General features: G+C 40.1%; 2 protein-coding genes across 2 annotated transcripts in view; one reads left to right on the top strand and one right to left on the bottom strand.

The window, feature by feature from the left end:
• Window positions 1-1,967: 1,967 nt before the first annotated feature.
• The window catches only part of LOC139743070 (general transcription factor 3C polypeptide 5-like), a 33,469-nt gene continuing 11,892 nt past the window's right edge, over window positions 1,968-23,544 (bottom strand). Inside the window, exons 4-7 of the mRNA XM_071653581.1 lie at window positions 13,433-13,640; window positions 5,716-5,861; window positions 2,893-3,133; window positions 1,968-2,179 (exon numbers count right to left, since the gene is read on the bottom strand). Of these exons, the coding sequence (XP_071509682.1) occupies window positions 1,968-2,179; window positions 2,893-3,133; window positions 5,716-5,861; window positions 13,433-13,640 (807 nt within the window). The remainder of the gene's footprint in view (window positions 2,180-2,892; window positions 3,134-5,715; window positions 5,862-13,432; window positions 13,641-23,544) is intronic.
• LOC139743292 (aquaporin-12-like) lies at window positions 18,860-20,833 on the top strand. The gene is made up of 2 exons (XM_071653789.1): window positions 18,860-19,679; window positions 20,580-20,833. Exons 1-2 carry the CDS (start codon window positions 19,070-19,072, stop codon window positions 20,768-20,770), a joined length of 801 nt encoding a protein of 266 aa, XP_071509890.1. The 5' UTR covers window positions 18,860-19,069; the 3' UTR covers window positions 20,771-20,833.

The following is a 23,544-nucleotide window of genomic DNA, read 5'->3' as shown; positions in this document are numbered from 1 at the left end:
GAAAAGTAGGGGCTTATAAAATGGTTCGTCATGGATTTTAGGGTCCTTGGAATTAATCAATAAAATGAGGAGGGGAGGGGGTCCTCAGGAACTATCAGCTAGTGCTAGTCGATATTTGATTTAAACATTAAGACGATTATTGTCACCTAAATATCGTCAATAACACAATATATTGCCCAATCAGAAACTGGCTTTCTGGTGAATAAAATTGATCTATTTTTTGGACAGAGACTTGCGCACGCCTGTACTATTGTTTTAATGATATCTTGACAATTTTCTAAAATGGCACTATTCACGGAATGGGGGGGGGGGATTTATTCTTACAGCATGCCAGGTTGACGCTTTAGTTGATTAAAAGAAAGTAGGAGGGAAACCTGCCTTACTTGGAAAAAAAAAACAACAACAACAACTGTACTTGTCAATGGCTGATAAAGGAAATGAAATTGGACCTCGCACACATTTGTGTGATTGACTCCTTCAACTGGTTTCCTTCCCTCACAAGTGTAAGCCTAGAAGCTTCTCAACCGGTGGGCCGCAAAGTTCTCACAATTTGGCCGCAATGTCAGTCAAAAATGAAATAACCCCCCCCCCCCAAAAAAAAAAGGATAAACATTTGATTTTAAAAACTTATAGGGACCACAGTGGGACTCCCGCTGAAAAAGTTTGAAAAGTGCAGGCATAAGCTACAAAAGAATCAAAACCTTGACCTAAATAGCGATATGTATATTGAGTGAATAAATCATGTTTGTCAAATGGTTCTGCAACTGCATTATAATTTGTGGCATTTACCAGTATGGATGGTAGGTGCATCTGAGATTAGTTTGACAATGAAAGTACGCATGTCAAAAGCTCCTGAAACTGTGTTTAAATAGAGCAAAAAAGGAAGACTCAACCTATGTAAAAACTTGACTTGATCAAGTATCACTCATATGCACCATCAATGGTAATGGACCTAAAGGGCTCACTTAAGAACAGTATTTTTTTTTTTTTCAGTTTACATTCTGATAAAGTAAATCATGACTCAGTTTACATTTGGGGGATTATTTTCTCCTTAAATCCTAATGCCAAATCGAAATGCAATACCCAGTCAGCCAACCGACATGACATCTGGGGGGCGTTTCATCAACGAGTTGGTCGGAGGTTTTCACCGACAAATTTGCTATCAGCCAATCAGACGCAAGGATTTCATTAGCTTTTAACAGTTTCCAGTGTAAATCCTTGCGTCTGATTGGCTGATAGCAAATTTGTCGGTGAAAACCTCCGACGAACTCGTTGATGAAATGCCCCCCAGGTGAGTGTTGGATGCAACGAATATAGAGCACCATATTTAAATTGACTGTATTACAAATCTAGAATGAATAAATAATTTATCTTGTATGCAGTCACCTTCAGGGCATCCATTATTGAATACATGGGGCTATCAGAGCATCCACAAGCTTTAGTGCTATCTAATGACATTCCTCTCAACTTCTTGCAAAAGCTTTATCAAAATTTCATTCAAGACACTGACGTGAAATATGAGGAGGGTTATTAAGAACAAAACAAGCAATGCTTGCACCAAAGGTAGCATTTACGGAACTGTTGCTTTCGCTAAACTCCGACATTGCAAAGATACGCTTACTGCATTTAAGCAAAGCTTTTGTCTGTCTTGGTTTATGTTTGTTGCAAATAGTTGCACAAGACCAAATCAGAGCTGGATACTGTACACTGTGTCATAAGGCACAAACAATGGGCCCACTGAAACAGACCAAGCCCGCTACGGCTGGATAACATACATCCCTCTCTCATTCAGCACCTACAATTTTGCAGGTGAAAAGATTCCAGCAAAGATGTGCTGCTGGTGTCTGCTAATTTCAGCCCATTATGACGGGTTATCACACGAATAATCACATCACAGAGGGAAGGAATGCCTTCGATGAGATAATAACCTGTGACCTTTTGACACTGGACACCTCTGACCTCAGCTGTCATACGGGAAGTGAATCCTGCTCCATGAATTCCAGGAGTTCCATGGCCATCTCGTTCTCGCTCTCGCTCTCCGCATCTTTCAGCTGCTCTGGCTCCTCCTCCTCCTCCTCTTCCTCATCCTCATCATCATCATCGCCAAATACACCCCGTCTCATCACTGTCTCTGCTGCAGTTGATGGCCCAGCCCCAACCTCCATGCTGCCATCCAATTCTGAGGACAAGAGCAGATATGAACAGCATGAATAGAAACATACTGTACAAGTGTATGTCCCCCAAAAAATTACAACGGGACCCTCCACAATGATAACTTTAAAAATAGTGAATCAATCCAAATACAATTTCAGGATATGAAAAACTATAACTCATTGCCCACATCTTACAGAAAACCCAATCCGATTTGTTTCAGTGGTCAAAGAGAAATGAGGAATGTAGTAGAGCATGTCAGGAATCTCTTCCCTCCAAGTTTTGTCTATTGTGTTCACACACAAGAGCATCCAAGTGCTAAACTTGGAAGAATCAGACTTATGACATGCTTTACAACAATCCACACTTCTCTGTGACTGCTTTACTAAATTGAATAGGGTTTTCTGCAAAATAGAGCTGAGATTTTGTATTTTAAGACCCTGAAGTAGCATTTAGACATTTAAATCATGATGGGTGGTATCAATGCGAAAATCTGCTTGTAATTATTTTTTTTGACATTCTGTACATCTCCTTTCATCAAAAGTTACAAACACAAATCATAATATTCTTCCCCCTTACTGCCTTCGCTGTGAAGGCTATATTTCTGATGGTGTTGGTGTGATTGTTTGTCTGCCTGTTTAAAGAATATACTGTTACCCAATGTTTCTTCTATGGAGAACGTCTGGGTAGAGCCTTATCAAGACAAGGTATCACAGGCACAAGCTATCAACAATGTGGTACCTGCTTGCTGCTTGTTGGCTTCCAGCTCAAGCACTGTCTCCCGGATCATGCTGGTGAGGACGTTGCGCAGCTTGGTGAACATCTCGGGCTCGAAGTAGCCCGTCCTGAGGTTGGGCATCTCCCGGTGCCAGCTGGGGTTGTTGATCACTGCTTGGAGCTCAGGGTCGTGTAGGTCACATAGCTGGTAGAACATCTGGTGGTAGGCCGGGAGTAGGCCCCTCCTCATGATGAAATAGGAATCCTTGATGGAAAAGGAAGGGGTGGGAGTGGGGTAGTTAAAGAGATCTTATCACTAACAGCTCACTACGATCAAATTCAAAGTAGGCTATTTAAAAGTGGTTTCACTGTTTTGATGATTACAATGAAAACAGTTTTGCATTCACACTATCCCCGAATTCGTCCACTCATTAGTAATCCTTATCACATTCATCAAAATCCCTTCTACCGCTGAGTGTGGTCGATACTCACCTCAGGGTTACCAACATTCTCTACACAAAAATCAATCAAGTGCAAAAGAGTTAACTTGTGGACTCCTCATACTTCAAAACCCAGAGGAATCCAACCGCTTTTGAGAACGAAACCTTTCCTACAATTTGTGGATTGTGATTAAAGTTCAATATTTTCATAATCAATAAAGATATTACTTTTGTAACACTGCTTGATACCTAATTAAAGCTAAAATTTTGACATGCTCAGTCACCATGAACTCGGCTGAAAGCAGACATGTCACACATGGTCTGTATAAAATGGCTCCTAGCAGATTACAATACCACTGTTTTGTAGATGCATTACACAATTAAAATCATTCCTTCATTCAAGCATATTGCAGAGAGTGTGCCTGGTTAATACCATTTGCTGACTATTGTTAGTCACCTAGGATGAATCACGTTTTCTTGTGAGGGTGGGTATGGGGACTACTTCACCTGGTTGGCACCTCGCTCTTTGCGATGAATGAATGAAGTGGGTTCTTTTATGTGCGTGTGTCATGGCTAACACACACACAAGGGACCTCCATTTAAAGGGACTGTACAGTACTGGTTGAGGAGCAGATTCAGGTTTATAACATTCCTAAGTGAGATAATGAGAAACCCCTTATGAAATACGAAAGAGCATGTAATTTTAAGAAGGATTCAATGTTTATTTGATGAAAATCAGTTTTCAAATGGCTGAGATATCCCAACAAGAGACCCGCGGGTCGAGCGCTCACCTGAGTATCGCAATTTCACCTTCCATGCATTCTTGCACACTCTTACCTGAGAACATTGGAAACTTAGGTCTGCATATGGATCCCCCTCCCCCCTCAACTCCAGGGTGGGGGGGGGGGGGGGGAAGGGCAAGCAGCCCTGGATCTGCAATGAACAAACTTGGAACTACACGTAAAGTCATCCATGAACAAACTCATGGTATTAACTATGCTTTATCATTTCTGGTTCTAGAGTAGCAGATTTTAAATATTCCTTAATGTGGGAGGGGGGGGGGGGTGGGAGGTGGACCCCATAGGGGCCCCCCAAGAGGGACATGGTGCCCGTTTGAAGGAATTGAGATTCTATCCCCCTAGGGATGCTACCTGCTAAGTTTGGTCAAAATTCATCATGAAGTTTTCAAGAAGAAGATGAATGTGTACAATTCAGGCCCCATTACAACTGTAGTGTAGGACTTCTCTCCATCCCCTCTCCTGGGTCCCAAGGGGGGGGGGGGGGGGGGGGGGTACCCCTGATTCTGCCAATCCCATGAACAAACTTGAAACTACAGTCATCAATGTAATAACTCATAGTGTTATCTAAGCCCTATCACTTCTGGTTCTAGAAGATTTTTAAAGATTCCTTAATTTTAGGGGGTTTGGGTCCCCCTGGGGGCCCTCCAGGTGGGCCATGGTGCCCATTTGAACAAATTGAGATCCTATCCCCCTAGGGATGCTACCTAGCAAGTTTGGTGAAAATCAGACATGGGGATATCAAAGTGAATATGAAAATGTACGATTTAGGCCCCATTAGGACCCCTCCCCATCCCCCTCCCCTGGTCCCAAGGGGGGCACCCCTGATTCCCCCATGAACAAACTTGAAACTACAGTCATCAATGTACTAACTCATAGTATTAACTAAGCTCTATCACTTCTGGCTCTAGAGAAGAAGATTTTTAAAGATTCCTTAATTTTAGGGTGTTTGGGCCCCCCTGGGGCCCCCCAGGTGGGCCATGGTGCCCATTTGAACAAATTGAGATCCTATCCCCCTAAGGATGCTACCTGCCAAGTTTGGTGAAAATCGGTCATGGTGTTCTCAAGAAGAAGATGAAAATGTAAAAAGTTTACGCACAAATCAACAAATCGGATGATGCACGACGCACGACGCCGGATGAAGAGCGATCGCAATAGCTCACTTAGTGAGCTAAAAAGTGATGATAATAAAAGATTACAGGCCACGCCTTTTATCAGAATCTCTTTGTTTCACATTGTTTTTGGATATCTCCACCATTTCAACACCGATTTTTATCAAATAAACTTTTGATCCCCGTTAGAATTGCATGCTCTTTGACATCTCATAGAGTGTTTTCTGAATACCTTGCAAAGTGTTAAAAGCTAAATCCTCACCTCATTCAGAACTGTACAAACCATTTAATGTCCTATCTGAGGGACATCAGTGTTTTTGCCTCTTGGTAGACGGGACGGAATGCTTACATACAACATTGCTCAGAGAGACTCAGGATTCGAATCTGATACTCTTGGATGTGAAGGTAGATGCACTACCAACTGAGACATATCCCTGCCCTTGCCTCCAAAGTAGCTGGATTACGGGCGCACGCCACATTCAAATCATGACAACATACCTTGGTGGTCTTCTCATCCACTCCCAGACTGTCGGAGGTGGTGATCATTGGGGTGGGGACTTCCTTCTTTGGCCGGCTGAGTTCGTGAGGGAGTAAGATCCGCCGCTTCTTTTTGAACAAGTTCTTCAGACGCTTGTCTGTCAGCTCTGACATGAGCATGGAAGTAAAGGAGACTTCGTTTAATTTTTTTTCAATCAAGGCTTGTGTTATTTAAAGAGCACTGAAAAACTATGATATCTAAATAATTTCTTTTTGTCTTTTTATATTAAAAAAATCACATAAAGAGGATAGCAGTAGTATGCTCAAAGGTACACATACTGATGTAAAAGACAAATTCTAATGTTCTGCTATTTCAGCTCTTAATTGTCACTCACAACAAAAGCTAAGCTAAGCTACAGGGAATTCCATCATATCAAAGTTCTTTATTGACATTGAACACATAAATTTGTTTTCATCTATGCTTCTACATTAGCACAGCATGCAGTAATTTCAGGTCAAATCAACATGTTTTCCATATAATACATATGATCAGAGACTCTCTACATGATTTTTTCTGTCAAATTCTTACAAACATTGGGCATTTTTGCAGGTTTTCTGTATGCTATTTGTTGAGTTAATTGTACAGGCTGATATGATAAGAAATGTTTCAATGTTTATCATCTACAACCAAATTATTTTGATACCTTCATTGAATACTCATAACATGAGGATTCTACAGGTACCTTTACAACTAGACTGGCATGTGCCACTGCCATGCCCTTTTGCCTTTTAGTCATTTTATGACGAGTCTTGATCAATGGACTTTTGAATCTGACCTTTTGAACAGTGACAAGCCTAGTCTCAGTACCAGACTGGTATACTTTGTACTATAATTTCTCACAGCAAGATACAGTATTCAAGCATGTCTTGAGCAGATCAATACTTCATTTGGTATGTGCAGAGCTCTGCTTTGTCAAAGAGTAGTCAAAACACATCATATACTTCGAAGGGCCAAAAATATTCACATGCCTAGTAAAATTCAATGAAAGAAAAATTCTATTTTGAATTCAATTTCTTACTAAAGAAGGTGATAAAGACAATAGTTCGCAGCTTCACAATTGATTAAAAACGAAATGCCATACATTACCGGTATATGAAAACTTACTTAAGAAAAAAAAAAAATCTGCAAAACAGACCTATTTAAACAAATCATAACACATAGGACGCAACACTCAGTGGTATAATAACACTGAAATTATCATAACTCTCTCAAAACAAAACTTTTCTCTAAATATACACCAAATTTAAGTTATTTATAACCATTTCTACATATTGTACTGCTTTTCATCACATATCCTTACTCGTCGGAATTAGTTACTCCTATGAAAATGCAACTCTCCAATAAATCTGCCTCAATATTTTGCCTATCAGACTGATAATATGCACACTACCTACAGTATATACCAAAAGAAACTTTGCGTTAATCAACATTAACGTTTCATTAACGCAAGTGGTTTCACCTGAATCATTAGTAACGCAAAGTAACGATCGGGAAAATTAACGTTTGTAGTAACGATGAGTAATGATAAGTAACGATGAGTAACGATCCCTTACGCAAATTAACGATGTTTCGTTAAAATTAACGATAGGTAACGCAAGAACTCACACGAGATTTTGGTTTTGTAACGAGACCTGGTGAAAGGACGACGTAGCCCCTGCCGAGTGTAGCGATTTAGCGGAGTCTTTTCGCGAATCGAATCACGATTTCGCGAATGGTTAATTTGCGACCGGCGTCACCAAAAATGCACTCCGGGCTACCAAAAAAGCCGGATGTTTGCCTTCAGTTTTGAAAATGAACAGCGGTAACTATCGGCTCCGTAAGCTGCTAGAATAAATGTCAGATGTTTGCTCTTAATTTTGGAAATGAATAACGGTAATATGCGACTCCGTATTATACAAAAATAAATGTCGGATGTTTGCTCATACTTTTGGAAATGAATAATGGTAAGATTCAGCTCCGTACGGTGCTGCAATTAATGTCAGATATTTGATTTTGCGTTCGGAAATGAATAGGGATAAAATACGGCTCCGGAAGATGCTGAAATAAATGTTGAATGTTTGCTTTGACGGTCGGATATAAATGATAATGAATTTCAACTCCGTATACGATGATAAAATAAATGCCGGAAGTTTGTACTTTTACGTTCGAAAGTAAATAATAATAATATTTAGCTCTGGAAGATGCTAAAGTAAATGTCGAAGTATCCCTTTGGCGTTCGGAAATGAATAACAATAATAATAAACTTCGTACAACGACGAGATAAATGTTGGATGTTTGCTTTTACTTTCGAAAGTAAATAGCAATAACATTCGGCTCCAGAAGATGCTAAAATAAATGTCAGATGATTGTTTTTACGTTCGGAAGTGAATACATGTAGCAGTTATATTCTTCTCCATACGATGCTAAACAACTGTCGGATGTTTGCTTTTAAATTTCGAAATGAATAACAGTAACATTTAACTGCGTTTGATGGTGAAGTTAATGTTTGCTTTGATGTTCGGAAATGAATAACAATAGTATTCAACTCCATCCGATGATAAATAAATGTCTGGTGTTTGATACTTTTATGTTCGAAAGTAAATAGCAATAACAATCAGCTCCGGAAGATGCTAAAATAAATGTTGAATGTTTGCTTTGGCATTCGGAAATGAATAACAATAGTATTCAACTCAGTACGATGATGAAATAATTGCTGGATGTTCGCTTTTACGTTCAAAAGTAAATGGCAATAACATTCAGCTCCGGAAGATACTAAAATATATGTCGAATGATCCCTTTGACGTTCGGAAATGAATAACAATGATATTCAGCTCCGTACGACGATGAAATGCCGAATGTTCGCTTTTACGTTCGAAAGTAAATAGTGCTCAATAACATTCGGCTTCGGAAGATGCCAAAATAAATGTCAGATGATTGCTTGAACGTTCGGAAGTGACAAGCAGTAACATTCTGCTCCATAATAAGATGCTAAAATAAATGTCAGACATTTGCTATAAATTTAACATTTCGAAATGAATAACAGTAACATTCAGTTGCGTTTGATGGTAAATTTAATGTCGGCTGACGTTTGAATGTGAAAAACAGTATAACATTCGGCTCCGTATATGATGCTGAAATATGTCAGATAATTCATTTCACTTTCGGAAGTGGACAGCAGTAACATTCGGCTCCTTCGATCATAAAGTAAATGTCGGGTGTTTGCTTTTGAATTTGGAGATGAATAACGGTAATATTCTGCTCCGTACGATGCTAAAATAAGTAACAGATTGTTGCTTGTACATTTGGAAATTATAAACGGTATCAATCGGCTCAGTTTATAGATGATAAAATAAAGAGCGGATGTTTGCTTTCACGTTCGGAAATGAATAAGGATGATCAGGTCCGTAAGATGATAGAATGAATGTCGGTTGCTTGGTTTTACATTTGAAAATGATTAACGGTAACATTCGGCTCCGGAAGATGTTAAAATACTTGTAAATGTTGAATGAATTTCCACCAGAAATAAATAACGGTAATTTTTTGGCTCTTTACGATGCTAAAACAAATGTCGGATGGTTACAATGTCTGCAAATGCTCCCACTTTCTCATTTCAAACGTAAATTTTGACCAATTTAATAGGCATCAACTTTTATAATAATCTATAAGCCTATTTGCGAAATCTTAGAACTCAGAATAATGGTATAAGATGATTAAATTTTCTATTCATTTATTTTAGACGTGGGTACCTGTATCACTTCAGTAATACTTGATATTTATTTTTCTATATAATGTTTAGTAGGACCGATAGTTTTGCTTGTTTGTTTTTCTTTTCGGGCCACCAAAAAATAAAAATCAATCATTTTGGTGGCCCGATCGGGCCACCGAAATAAAAGTTAGTGTGGAGCCCTGGCCTTTTGTGGATAAAGTGTCTTGCTGAAAGGCAAATATCGGGCTTCGAGGGGATTGAAACCGCAAACCCGTACCATGGCTAATTGATTCAGATTTTACTTAAGTACATGTAAATTTGAAGGTCAACTTTAGATAGACTTTTTTTTTTTTTTTTTGCGATACAGCTGGGGCTCCATGCGCATTTATTTACAACAACAGTATAATCGGAAGACGAGCAGAAAGAATGTCAGCACCAGGAATAATCGCACCGGGCCGAATGGGGAAAAGGAAAAGTATATCCTGAATCTATACCCCACACATCGACAAGAAGACAAATGAAAAAAAAGAAAGAAAATGAATGGACCCACATGACGCATAATTTTGGTAAATCTGCGGGATATTCGTTATTTCATTTTGCTGTGTTCAAACTATACACCAGTATAGCTTTTCGAGTGTGATCTTAATGTGTATGAATGTTCTATGGACTTTAAGTTTATAATGCGAAAGAGGGTAACTATATAACAATTAACGACATTGATAACGCCAAACAATAGGAAATTTCAGAGTGCAAGAAAAATAACACGTCCCGGAAGTACGCCAGACGTCATAATTGCTTTTTTTTTTTGTTCCTTTCTAGCTCCATAGCATCACCTAGGAAAATCGATTTGACCAAGAACAAAAGCGTGTCCCTCTTTTCTTCCTGGGCAATTACCCCGGACCCTTCCCCTGGCCCTAATCCTAACCATAACCCAAACTCCTCACCCTAAACCTAACCCTAATCTTTACTCTAACCTTATACCATTAACCAGTATTTAGCGGGGGGGGGGGGGGGGGGGGGGGGGGGGGGGGGGGGGGGGGGAGGTGATTGCCCTCTGGGGTTAATTGCCCGGATTAGGTTGCAACACACAACAAAAACCTCTTCCCAGCCTCCCCGATCTCCGTGTGTTGTCAGGTGAAACGACATGTTCAAATACAAGAATAAAACAGCAGTAGGTATTGATTGAAACTCGACACCCATTCATGCCAGCCAGGCCAGGCTGAAATGTAACTTCAAAGCACATTCCGACAGCTGGCTGGCAAAACCACATGGCAAAGGAATTTGCGCGCGCGTGTGGATTGCTCAATTGGAGGGCCTGGGAGCGGGAAAAACAAGGGTGATTTGATAGTCTGTAAGTTATCAAAAGCAGACCTTTCGAACAATTGCAAACGTCATGATACTATTTTGTCTTCCTTTTGGACTGAAAGAAAAAAAAATCACAAAGACGAGTTGAGTACACGTTGTATCACAATTTTTTACATAGCCATGCAAAACGATTACTACACTCATGTCATGACAAGAAATGAATCAATATTCCGAGACAAATACAAAGCAGCCTCGGGTACGGACGGTGACAAGAAACGCCACGCATTCACGATGCACGTTGGGGAGCAACAGAGAGGTGGGAAGAGACTCTTCCCGCCTCCCTGGGAGCAACATGGAGTTGGCAGGGAGGGGTGATCCTGGAGTTTGTGACAACTTCCCGATACTCCGTGACAACAGGGAGGTAGAAGAGAGACACTCCACCTCCCTGGTGACAACACGATTGTGACGATCTCAAAGCATGGACCTTACCACGCCCAGCAAATCTGCGTGCTACTTCTCAAAATTTGAAGGAACTTTGTGTCTGATCTGTTGAGTTGTTTTTGCTGAATATCAGGAGCTTTTCATGCCTGAAGTTCAAATGGATGGTTGCCAAAAATTTCATAGTTTATAAATCTCTCAGTAATTTATTTTAGGCTGTTGATGCTGCCGTAAAAACATTAGAAATTTCATATGAACTAGTCAGGATAAAGACAAAAAATCTCCGCACAAAACAAATACAAGTATTTTTTTAAAAATTGTCATTGGTAGTCAAATTTGTGTTTTACAGATCATATGAATAAAGCAGTAGGTATAGTATTAACTATTGTATTACACGTAGTAACACTTTCATGGTAAGTTTGACATTTTAAACAGCTACATTAAGTTAACAACGATCGCAGGAGAGTTTTTTAAGGAGTGCAACCATTTCTAAACGTGAAGGCATGTTAAATGAAAGGAGAAAAAAAAAAGAATCAACGTTTGTAATCCTGGGTCTTCGACTTGAGCTATCTTTAATAAATTATTCCTTCTCTGTTCATCTCCAAGACCCCAGACTGTTCATGACCTCCGAGAATGCGCCAGTACACGCGGTTTCTTCTGTTGATTGGTCTCTCTCTCTCTCCACCCCTCCCCATTCCCCACTCTGGCACCGTGGCATCGTGGGATTTTTCATGTTTCTGGGTAAACTTTCATGTGAAGCGTGCCTATCAAGTCACCACTTGACTCACCTGCTGGCAGTGTAATAATGCGAGCAGAAAGTGGCAGACATTTTCTTCTGCTGCCCGCTACTTTTACTGCCGAATACTCGGCTTTGTCACCACACACTACCACCAGTTATTCAGCGAGACACACGTTGTGTATTGGAATATAAATGGACTTATGCACCTTCCTGAATTGAGTAAGTGTCTGACAGTTAAAAATCGTGACATCGCTAACGTTAGACAGTCGGCATTAGTTTTAGGCTTGCGTATGCGTGATTTCATGGGTTCAATGTTCGATGGAAAATGTTGGCTCAGGGGAAAAAGGTGGCTTCGAAATTTTTGCTTGCCCGATTCCATTGACTGCGCCCATGAGTACAAATTTGACGACCATGACAATACGACATTGCCAGGGGGAGTTCTGCTCAACTACAAAATCTTTTCGGTATTTGTATCGCTATTTTAATGCCCTCCGCCGGCAGGAAATTGTCCGTAGTAAATACAAAGAACGACAGGCATCTCCGAGTCTCGCAATTTCCGAGATTTCTTCCCAGTCCACATGACAAGTCCGCTAACGCAAGATCTAAAAATTAACGCACAGTAACGATCATTCACGCACAGTAACGATCTGTAACGATCATTCACGCACGGTGATCGTTAATTTTGTAACGCAGAAAGATTAACGCAGTACCGATCGGCGCTTGCGTTACACGTAAATTTAACGCAAAGTTTCTTTTGGTATATACTGTACACTGCACTTATCTCCCACTAGTGGAAAGGCCTCATATAGAGTGCTATTGATGCTGCTCAGTTTTATCTGCTTCAATCTCAAATACAAAATAAAGAGAAAGGAGGAGTGGAAGGAATGGATATTGCACCAGCCTAGCTGTGACAGACAAGGACACTCTCACACGCTAAAACTAGAGAGGCACTCTGAGAGCACAGACCTCCAGCAAGCAGTTCATTTCCACCACTGATCTTGTTCTTCCATAGAGATCAGTGATTTCCACCCATACGTATATGCATGCTGAAAATCGCGCGAAAATCGCCCAATTCCCCAATACAGAAGCCTTTTGTTGCGTCATCAACCTCCAGCTGCCTGACGCGCCTCACCCTAGCAGCAACTAGAGCACACACTTTAGTGCGCAATATAGATTCAAACCTAAAAAATGTGCAGCTTGAACTCCCAAGTTCATTGACCCCACATGCCAAAATATAGAAATTCCTTCATAAATTCCCCAAAAATTCTCGGATCACTACCAAAATTTAATCACATGTTCCTTGTGTCATTCTCAACCATTCCTGTAAAGTTTCATCCAAATCCATTCACTACTTTTTGAGCTATTTTGCACATGGACAAACACACAAACAAACAAACCACCAGTAAGGAAAATATTGGGGGAGGAAATGAACATACTGTGTATACAAAACAAACACACACATGCACAGACACAAACACAAACACAGACACACACCGACACCAACACCAACCTTTGCGTATCCGGAAGTCTAACAGCTGGTACATCTTGGCCTCTGGGTGAAGTCGTGGGTCGTAGCCGAAGCGACACCAGAGACCCCTCCAGGGTCCCGACTGGAAGTAATACGCTATCGCACACAGGATGCTCTTGACTAACGCGGGCGCCACGGAGATGGTGCCCTGGATGGCATTCTTGGACCACAGAGGGCGCTCCTCAAAGAGCTGTAATCGACAAACATAAAACATGTACACCACAACTGGATAAGAGCAACAAGTATAATTGATGCTTGAAGCAAATTTTGACCAGTCTTCTGCACAACATTATATCACGTGATGAGAGATACTATTCATGTGCAAACAATATCATGGCAGCTGCTATTTTTCCATGGGCAATTATTTCTCTCTTTATTTCTCAATTTCACCACGGTTTGACCTGCGCATGATTGTGATGTGGGGTTTTCCCAAAATGTCAAAGTGCATCTACTGTAAGTGCAGAATGGTAGTAGAATGTTAAGCGGTGGTTGATTTTTACAAGGTTTGCCATATCTTTCTTGTATGAGTGTGGTCCTGAAAAGCACCTAATCAATCTTGACATTTTAGTATAAAGCATGTTTTTACTGTCCTCCCTGAGAATGACTCTCCTTTTAACTGATTCTCCTTTCTCCAGTAAGAACATGCTTACCCAAATCTAGTACTTGTACACGGTAGGTCCTTTTGAGGACCACACTCATATCCAAGAAAGAAAACATGGTGTACCATGAAATGACCCACTATTGAATTGGATTTTTTCTTTTTTTTTCATACTCCATATTCATGGTATCAAATAATATAATATTAATGAAAACAATGAACATATGCCTAATTCCATTAATCAAATATATATGGCTTTTGATATATGGATAGTAACTTTATTGAAAACCTACTGCATGGATTTCAATCTATAGGAAAAACTTTCAATGCCAAAAAAAAAAACACACACACAAAAATTTCTGTTGACTTTGATTTGATTTGATTTGATTTGATTTATTGGTTTCTGTATCATCACTGTACATACACATTCATATACTTTAAACTGTATAATTGCATACCATTCTATCTTTGCTTTTTGCATACTGATCCATCATATTGAAATATATTGTTGGGCTCAAAATATTCATTTGCATATTTATGACAACAAGAAGATCAGAATTTAAGCGATATCTGCACAACCAAGTTAGCAAATAACAATGCAAACTGACATCATGCACATTCTGTAAATACCTGATTTGTATACCACAAAGCTTACAATGCCATCACTTTTCCCCCTTCTTTTTGTATCTGTTGCTCTGGTCCCACACATACAACATTTAGTTCAGAATGAAAGTTGTTTGTATTGATCCCTTTGAAAAACATCTACTGTGACTTCATAAAATGAACAAGAAAAAAAGAAGAAGAAGAAGAAGAAGCAATAACCCAGTGATGAAATGAACTGTGGATGCATTATCATTTTTTTTTCTTTATCGGGGGGGGGGGGGGGGGGGGTAGCAGTGGGAGTATAGGGCCAATATTTTCTGATATTCCATTTAGTCTGCAAGGGTCTAATACATTACATTAGTCCCTCCAAAACAAACTGGAGTCGCATGCTTGGATAATGTGCACAGGTGTAGAGCCCTACTGCAAAATGATATTGAAGCTAATCTGGCTACCTGGGGAAAAACTCTCTATGGCCATTTACTCAGAAATTAAAATACGAGCTTAACAATCATCTTTCCCAGGTAAACCCTCAAAGACAAATAAATGCTAGCTACCAAAAGCAGCCGCAGCAATGGCATTGTAAAGGTCAAATGGCCATACAGTGATTTCATTTTAAATTTCAATTTATGAGTTCATTGACGTCACAGACAGAGACACACATAAATGGACTTTCTGGCTTTCATTACACATGAAATATACTGTGTTCATCAAGAGAACCTTTTCTTTTTCTCTTTTTTTTTCAGCTTCTTTCTTTTGAGCATCTGGAATCTCTACTGTGCTTTCCCCGCTACGAAGAATCATATCAAAGGTAAATTCTATCTGTTATTTACTGTTATTGTCATGTTGTTACACTACAAAAGAAGCATTAAAAATGTAGTGAGAATTTCAAGTGTATTTTGCAATGATATTATCCTCGCATTTATGATAAAATGTATGTATTCCCGGATCCGCCTTTCATTCACTGAAGCCACAACGCTGTCATACAAATTCTGTCAAGCCGGAGCAAACTTGTTTTGCCAGTATGGATGCACAATGACGTGGAATATTTTTTTCAGTGTGTCTAAGAATGATTCTGTGCAGAAAAATGTCTCTTTCGCTTTGCTTTCAGCTTGCAATTTGATCCAGCTGTGTATTGACGCACAAGTGCTATTGACAGATATCAAGACTCAAAAATATCTCCCCACCTACTCAACACTTGCCTTTGAAGAATCGTTAAATGCCTGAGTAAAGCCCCTTAAAGGCCAACACACACCCACTGATCCGTGGTGGAGGTGAACGCAACGGAGCAGCCAGGTCAGCGCACATTTGCTGCATGATTTGTTTGATTTCAAAGAGTTAATGAGTGACTACACGTGATAAGAGGAAGAGATCAGACTTTGGATGAGCATGTCTTTCGTGGGGGCCTCTTTAACCTACAGTGTCACCTCATGGACAAACAGCCAATGCTTGTAGTCAAGGGTTTAGTCTTACTTTTCATTTCATTCTAGTTTCTTTGATTAAAGGAGACTATTAATTGCCTCAACAGAATAGATTGGATTGTTCGACATACATAAATCAATAATGTGCAGTGAGGCATGACCACAAGATTTCTTGAGCAGAGGAGCAACTAACTGTCTAGACCGCTCTGTGACAAAAGAGCTGGTACATAGTTTGGATGCCACAGATGTCTGCCTAGAACAGGGCCCAGTCTCACGCACGCACACAAGTCTCCACAGAAGTAACCTACTCAACAGACTCCAGGCTTGTTTTACTGCGGGATCCAGCACTGGTGTGCAAGTCGCAGAGACGGCGATAGGGACAGAAGTTCATACATTGTAAACTACTCAATAAAAACAATCTCCAATCTTCATGGACCATGGACTATCTGGCACTCTAGATAGACTTGAGTCTCACTTCATGAAGGAGCATATAATATTTGTAAATATATCCAGCTCTACAAACCGCACACTGAAAATATAGTAATTCTACACAGAGGCTACGACAACAACAAAGCTGAATAAACTCTTCGCACTGGGAAGGTATGTCACAGCCTGAATGGCTTGGTGAGTATAATATAACTCCCACTTTCACATTAAACACCGGATCATATTTGCCTGGTTTGTGTCTTTCACAACGCCTATGAAACTATAATTTATCACAGGGATGCCAAGTTCAAAAAAGTTTTATGAGTGAGATTTTCATGACTCGGCATCTCGGCATGCGAATGTGCATGCGAGCGAGGGTGTGTGGGGGGGGGGGGGGGGGTTTCCCCTGTGGCCTCCCACGGTAGGGAGCTTTTTCACTTTTTAGCTCTTAATGGTGGAATCAGGTGCATACTTAAGTGACTATTTTTTACTTATTTTGAAAGACAAAAGGGAAATATACCTTCATTTGCAACTATCACTTTTATCTTTTGAGCTATGCTCATTATTATCGGCCCAAGTTGCAGACTTGGCCCGATGCGTGAGAAAAATGGGTGTCTTGCGTGAGATCGTGAGATGACCCCTAAATGCTTGAGTCTCAAGCAGAATGCGTGAGACTTGGTAGCTCTGTTATCATATCAGTCACTCATAAAGCAATCAGTTTTCGCAATTTAGCAACTTGATATGCTACAGGGCTAGTTGCCTGTGCGACAGAATTATTGTATGTATTATATTGGTGTTGACTTGTTTGCCTTCCAGCTATACAGACTTGAAGAATGAAACCCAAATACACATATGAATTGAGGGAATGCAATTATAATATTTGAACACATCAGCGAAGTTTGAGGCAAATCAGACAATCTGTTTAATAAAAAGTATGAATTTTTAAAGTTTCGGCAAGGCCATTGCTGGATGAGAAGTCTGTAAAACTTTGTGACATCATATATGGAAAATGATACAAAGAAAATATAAAGAAAATTCAATCTAGATACAGTATTTTCACTTTTCTAGCATAATGAAAGAGCACCTGATTTACCTCTTTCAGAAAGCAAGGGGAATCATTTTACCCTTAACATATTTGTCACTAAAAGTTTGAGAGAATGCACATACTTTTCATAAAAATCAAATTTTTCCGGAATTTTCTTCATATTTCCTTTCAAATATTGTCGCACATACATGACATCACAAACTGTATCGATCTTCTCATGCAGTGATGGCTACACCAAAACTTTAGAAAGATGCATAACTTTTTAACAGAGTGCCGAATTTCTCTCAAATTTTGCTGATGTGCTCTAATAATGCTGCATTCACTCAATCCACATCGTATATTTGTGTTTCATTTCCCTTAAAGTCCATGACCACAAAAGGCAAGACTATCATATACCATGGCCATAAATTTTGAGACAGTGATACACAAAGGGTGAAAGCATGCAATTACACACACACACACACACACACACACACAAGGGGGGGGGGGGGAGAAGATAATCTCCCCTGCTTGGTTCATTTCATCCCTTTCAAAGAAACTATCGGGACAAAGGTTTTCCTCTTCCTCTTTTTTCCCCAAACATATTAAACAGAAGTACATGTAGTAGCAAATAATCAAAGTTTGTTCTATTTTTTCCAGTCATCAAACACGAGGAAGTTTTGTGTCAAAAATTCATTTTAAATGAATGGATCACAGCCATTCTGACAGCTACTAACTGCACATGACAACACAGAAGCTGATTTAATGTTGCCATGCAAGCTGTTGTGCACCAGTTCATTTTTTTAAATTTATTTATTTATTTATTTTTTTTTTTTTTGGGGGGGGGGGGATTTCACACAAAAATCTGATGGCTTGAATGAAGCAAGTACAAAGGGCAGCGCCTTTTTTTTTCTAATGGCCATTATGTTTGAATACAGTAGGAATGTTAAGGGCATCAAAGGACATGGTATTGGTGGCCCAAGATTTATCTTTGTGGTGAAATCTAGTATGATCTCAACTTATCCCTTTCTGCAGGAAGTCAATGTGTTTATAGGAGGAGAATATATCAGGGAAAGGAGATAGGGCATAGACTTTGGTCAACTTCCATCATTTTTTCCAACTGAAGCATCTACATGAAAGATATGACAGTTTTGTTTTCATGACATTGATTAATGTGTCTGCTCAGTATAATGTACATTTGATGGTCATCATGGTCTTTATCTTTCTCTTTGCAGGAAGTCACACCGATAAGGCAGGCAGAAGCCAATGAAAAGAGATAACAGCAATGACATTATTTTTTCCACAGCTGGTAATAAACTTGGAGCAGAAAAGAACTTAACTTCAGCAGCACAGAAAAGGGCAACTTTCTTGAATTTTCAAGTCTGTAAATTACTGAAGCGTATACCATACAGTGCAGCTGATTCACAAGTGTTTGTGAAACTGCACGCATTTGTATGACTGAAGACTTGGCCTTAGCCACTACCAAATGAGAGCAGCGAACAATTGCTGATAACAATTTCTAAAGAGCAAGGAATCTTCAGATCTAAAAGATGACACAGGAGTATCCCGCCGCCCTGGCCACATTCATCCTGGTCTTTATCACAACAGCCGGCTGTGGCTTTGTGAGGTCGTTGACCAGGCGCCTGCTGCGCGATGACCCCATCTGGTATGGGTACGCCGCCGAGTTCATCTCGACGTTCCAGCTGGTGGCCGGCGTCATGGAGAGCGACATCATCCTGGAGGAGTATGGACTCTACTGGTACGGCCTCTACCTCTGGATGCTCTTCGTCTCCCAGAGCCTGACCTTCGACGGTGACTCCACCGCCAACACCTGCATGATATGGCAGTCCATGCTGTGCCGCGACTGTGGGCCACTGGTGGCCCTCTCCAAGATCTGCCTGCAGGTGGTGGGTGGGCAGCTTGCCTTCCCCTACGTGCGCCTCATGTGGAAGGTGGTGCCCACCAACCGACACCGCCTCAAGGTGTCGCACCTGCTGAAGGTCTACTGCACCTCGGCACTCAACGTCTCGCTGCTGCAGGGCTGCATGGCGGAGGCCCTGGCAACCTTTACCTACTTCCTCTCGCTCAACTTCCAGCCCAAGGGCCACTACAGCAGGATGATCACTGATGCCGGAGTCCAGGTCTTCATTATCATTACAGGTGAGTCTGTTTACCGCTAAGATATCTTCCAGCGGATAGACTGAAAGGCCCAGAATGCCAATAGCTTTGTCCACAAAACGTACTTTACAGGTATTTAACGACCTATGTATACTCCTGCTGGTTGATTTATTTACACTAAAAATCCCCATACACAAATGATCAATAAGATTAATCTTCAAAAAAAAAAAAAACTTTTTGAAGACACCTAAACTCTAACATGTAAAATGGCTATCATGTCGTATTGACTTTTGGAGGCATGACAGTGTGTGTGGTTGTTTTGGTTTTTTTTTGAGGAGGGATGTTTTAAAATTTTCAATGACTAAAATTTGGTCTGAGCAAATTTTGCTAAAAAAAAATTCTCATTGCCAAAAGAAAAGAAAAAAAAAACAAGAGTGGAAGGGGAAAGTTTAAAAAATTCTTCATTGAAATGAATATTACATTGTACAGCTGTACATGGGAAAATTGCAACAAAGGAATAACAAATGAGACAGTACAGATGAGCGTTAGAGAACTCTGCACCACTTGTTTATGGTTCTGGCAGCTCTTGTGTTGCTACAAGTATCAAGACAAAAGCACCTTCTTCCTGAAATCCACAGCTCCATTATTCCCATAGCCTGTACACTAACAATGCATGGTGAGTGTTTTCATTTTCAATCTTTAATATCATTAGCAAATGACAATGACGAGGAAACAGCATTTATATAGCGCCATTTATCTGTAGAAACATTTAAAGGTGCCATAATGCTCTGTAAGACAAATACAAAGCAACAAGAAATGGAAAAGTCCAGTGAAAAATGATACCCCTCTATTACCCTGCATTGATTTTCTCTACTACCAAAAAACTTTAATAGATCGTGTATTGAGCGACGGCAACTTGTATTTTTCCTCTTCCTCAACCAGGTCTGGAGTGGACAGGTATGATGTTCAATCCGGCGCTAGCTTCTGCCCTCACCCTTAACTGCCAGAGCCACACCCTTCTAGAGCATTTCCTGGTCTACTGGGCTGCCCCACTGGCCACCGTCCCCCTCGCCAGGGCCATAACGGGATCCCTCTCGGGCTCGACGAGTCATGACCATCCCAAACAAGAATGAGCAGAGCTTGCACAATGACTGTAAATGCCGCTTCATGCACGATGTAGTTTGGAGTATCTCCTTTTAAAAAACACTGGCTGTCAAGCCGGTCTACATCATTAATTTCCAAAGAGGACCTCTTTGAAGAGGTACTGCAATGGGGGACATTTTCACAGTGTGGAAATTTTTTGCGCATTTTGCGCGACATGAAACTTGCACGAAAGTATAAGCATACAATTCTTTTTGCTTGTTTATTTCATGCAATACTGGGGTACATCATATTTTGAATCTGTGGAATCAAAAGCACACAAGATTTATCTTGGCCGAGTGAAAAAAAATAACTCACCCATAAAGTTTCACTTTAACAGTGGTCAAATTATACAGGATTTTTCACAACATCATCCAATTGAGAGATCTATGGATACCCAAAACAGGTAGACTGTTGCCAATGGGTACACACTGCCAAAATAGAGAACAAGTTTTACAATGTACAGCAGAATATCCTACTTTGAACTCTGACAGTTGAGGTGAAATGGAAGAAAAAAAAAACTTAAGGAGACTGAAAGAGCCTAGATTTGCAAGAAGCTGCAATGGCACTCGTAGGAGCTTTTGATCAAATGTGTCTTGAAAAGTTCTTGATTTCATTTTTGTGTCACAAACAGAGTGTAGTGCTGTGTTATCAACTGTACAACACTCACAACAGAGGCCATATGGTACTGTACCAGCACAGTTAAAGAAACTAAGTGATGTCTTGCTTTGTCTTTGGGAAAAAATAAAAATATTTGTTGGGTTTTTATTTCCTTTGGGTTGTTTGTTAAGAGTGAAATAGGGTTTTGATAGATATGAAATGCTAGCAGCATTGTACATTTGTAGTATTCCTTTGAATTCATCTTTCATCAGAGGGTTGACTACCCTATCATGAATTAACAATGATAAACAATGAATGGAGAGAAAATTCAAGCAAACAGTTACTTCTGCTTGCCAAAATAAAATTATGATTTCTGTGCAGCAAACACTGAAATTTCTTGCCATAAAATAATCAATTCGTGCCAACACAGTGATCAAACAATGAGTGTTAACCGACAATGTCTCACCACCTGATCGATGTGAATGCATTTTCGAAAATTCCTGAGCTGTAAGGATCATGAGGTGAATGTGCATGAGTCTCAAACAAAAACTAAAGAAGGGGAGACAATTCAAAGAAACATAAACATACAGTAAATCATGGTATGAGAGCAAGTAAAGCCCTGACCTGTGGAACACAAACTCGGGCTTCTACCAAAAGAGGAGTTCTACATGTTATCCCTGATTCAATGACTCTTGCCACTCTACAGTTCAATCTGCAACTGCATGTATCCAAATTGCCACTCACACGCAATAGGCTTTGTATACATTCTCTTTATCATTGGCAATACCGCATAATTGGTTAATCCTCTATAAAAGAGTTTCATTTCCTGGTCTGAGGAACACAAACTTGTGTATTCTCCAGTCTTTCATTCATTTCCCTGTAAGTGCTACAACCATTGTAAATGGTACAGTTTGCATTGTCCTGTTCTTGCCTTAGTTCAATAAGATTGGTATGCAATTTCTTTTACTTTTCTTTCAGAAAGCTTGATCAGAGCAGATCTTCAATTAAAAGCAAATTTTGAAAAACAAAAAAACAAGAAAAATGGAGGCAACATGAATAGGGTTTTAACACGCAGGCACTGTGTGGCATTAACTGAAGCACTGAAAGCTGGTAATACCATAAAAGTCTTGGTCACTCTTGTAGGCATTTGACTACCCATGTGCCACTCTGAGACTCACTGAGTGACATGCTAGCTCATCACGTGATTATCTAGACTGAATCTCAAATCCCAGCTGTGTCTGCACACCATGTGGACATCATGACTGAACATGGCATATAATGACTGCTCCATTACACATGTCTTCACTATTAAAAGTCCAACTGTACAATGTACACTACATATACATGTATGCCCTAAATGCACTATGCCAAGTGGTAAATACTGCAAGTATGTCAATATTTAGCAAAAGATGAACAGCAGGCAGTTAAACCAGGTATTGCACGTGGGTAATGACTATGGTGTACATGGTCTTAAGCGGATATTATATGAATCATTAGGGCAATTTTCAAGAATGTATCACTGGGCAGGTCATACATAAGAGTTGGGGCAAATATCACCACTGTGTGAACTTTTGGCTATTGGTTGCAGAAGACATTTCATGAATCCCTTGGCTTTACAACAGAGAAGTCCCTCAGACCCATTATACACAACTTGCTGAACAATGAGCTTAACTTGCTCTAGGCAAGCTTGTACCGTAGGAGGGCAGAGTGTAGTACTAGCATCCTCTTTCCTTCTGAATTAGTCTTTCCAGTCAAATTTGCTTTTACTAATTATAACTGCCTTTGTTGTACATTATAATACAAGGCCTAAAAGCAAATCTGGTTGTATTCATGAGAAACAAAGTGCTCAACAAAAAAGAAAACAATGCATCAAAGTCCAGAGTACAACGCTCCATCCAGTGTTTATGATGTTGAAAGAGATCGATCCCTGTCAGTAAAATGCTTCCTCATGATCACGTTAATCTCATTCATATTACCTTTTCATTACATCTGAATCCTGATGAATGCATTTTTATGGTTGCTTTACTGAGCTCTGGGGGGTGTTTCATCAATTTTAATAGTCAGCGCTGACAAGTTGTCAGTCTCTAACAATTTCAGCAAAATCCTTGCTTTTGATGGGCTGAGATGTTCTGGTCACTGACTGTTACCATGGTGATTGTCAGAGACT

The sequence above is a fragment of the Diadema antillarum genome, unplaced genomic scaffold (assembly GCF_040938485.1).
Source record: "Diadema antillarum isolate AM-2024a unplaced genomic scaffold, OU_Dant_1.0 scf00000033, whole genome shotgun sequence".
Lineage (NCBI taxonomy): Eukaryota > Metazoa > Echinodermata > Echinoidea > Diadematoida > Diadematidae > Diadema > Diadema antillarum.
The sequence above is the reverse complement of the archived record's forward strand: the minus strand, read 5'-3'. Positions and strand labels throughout refer to the sequence as shown.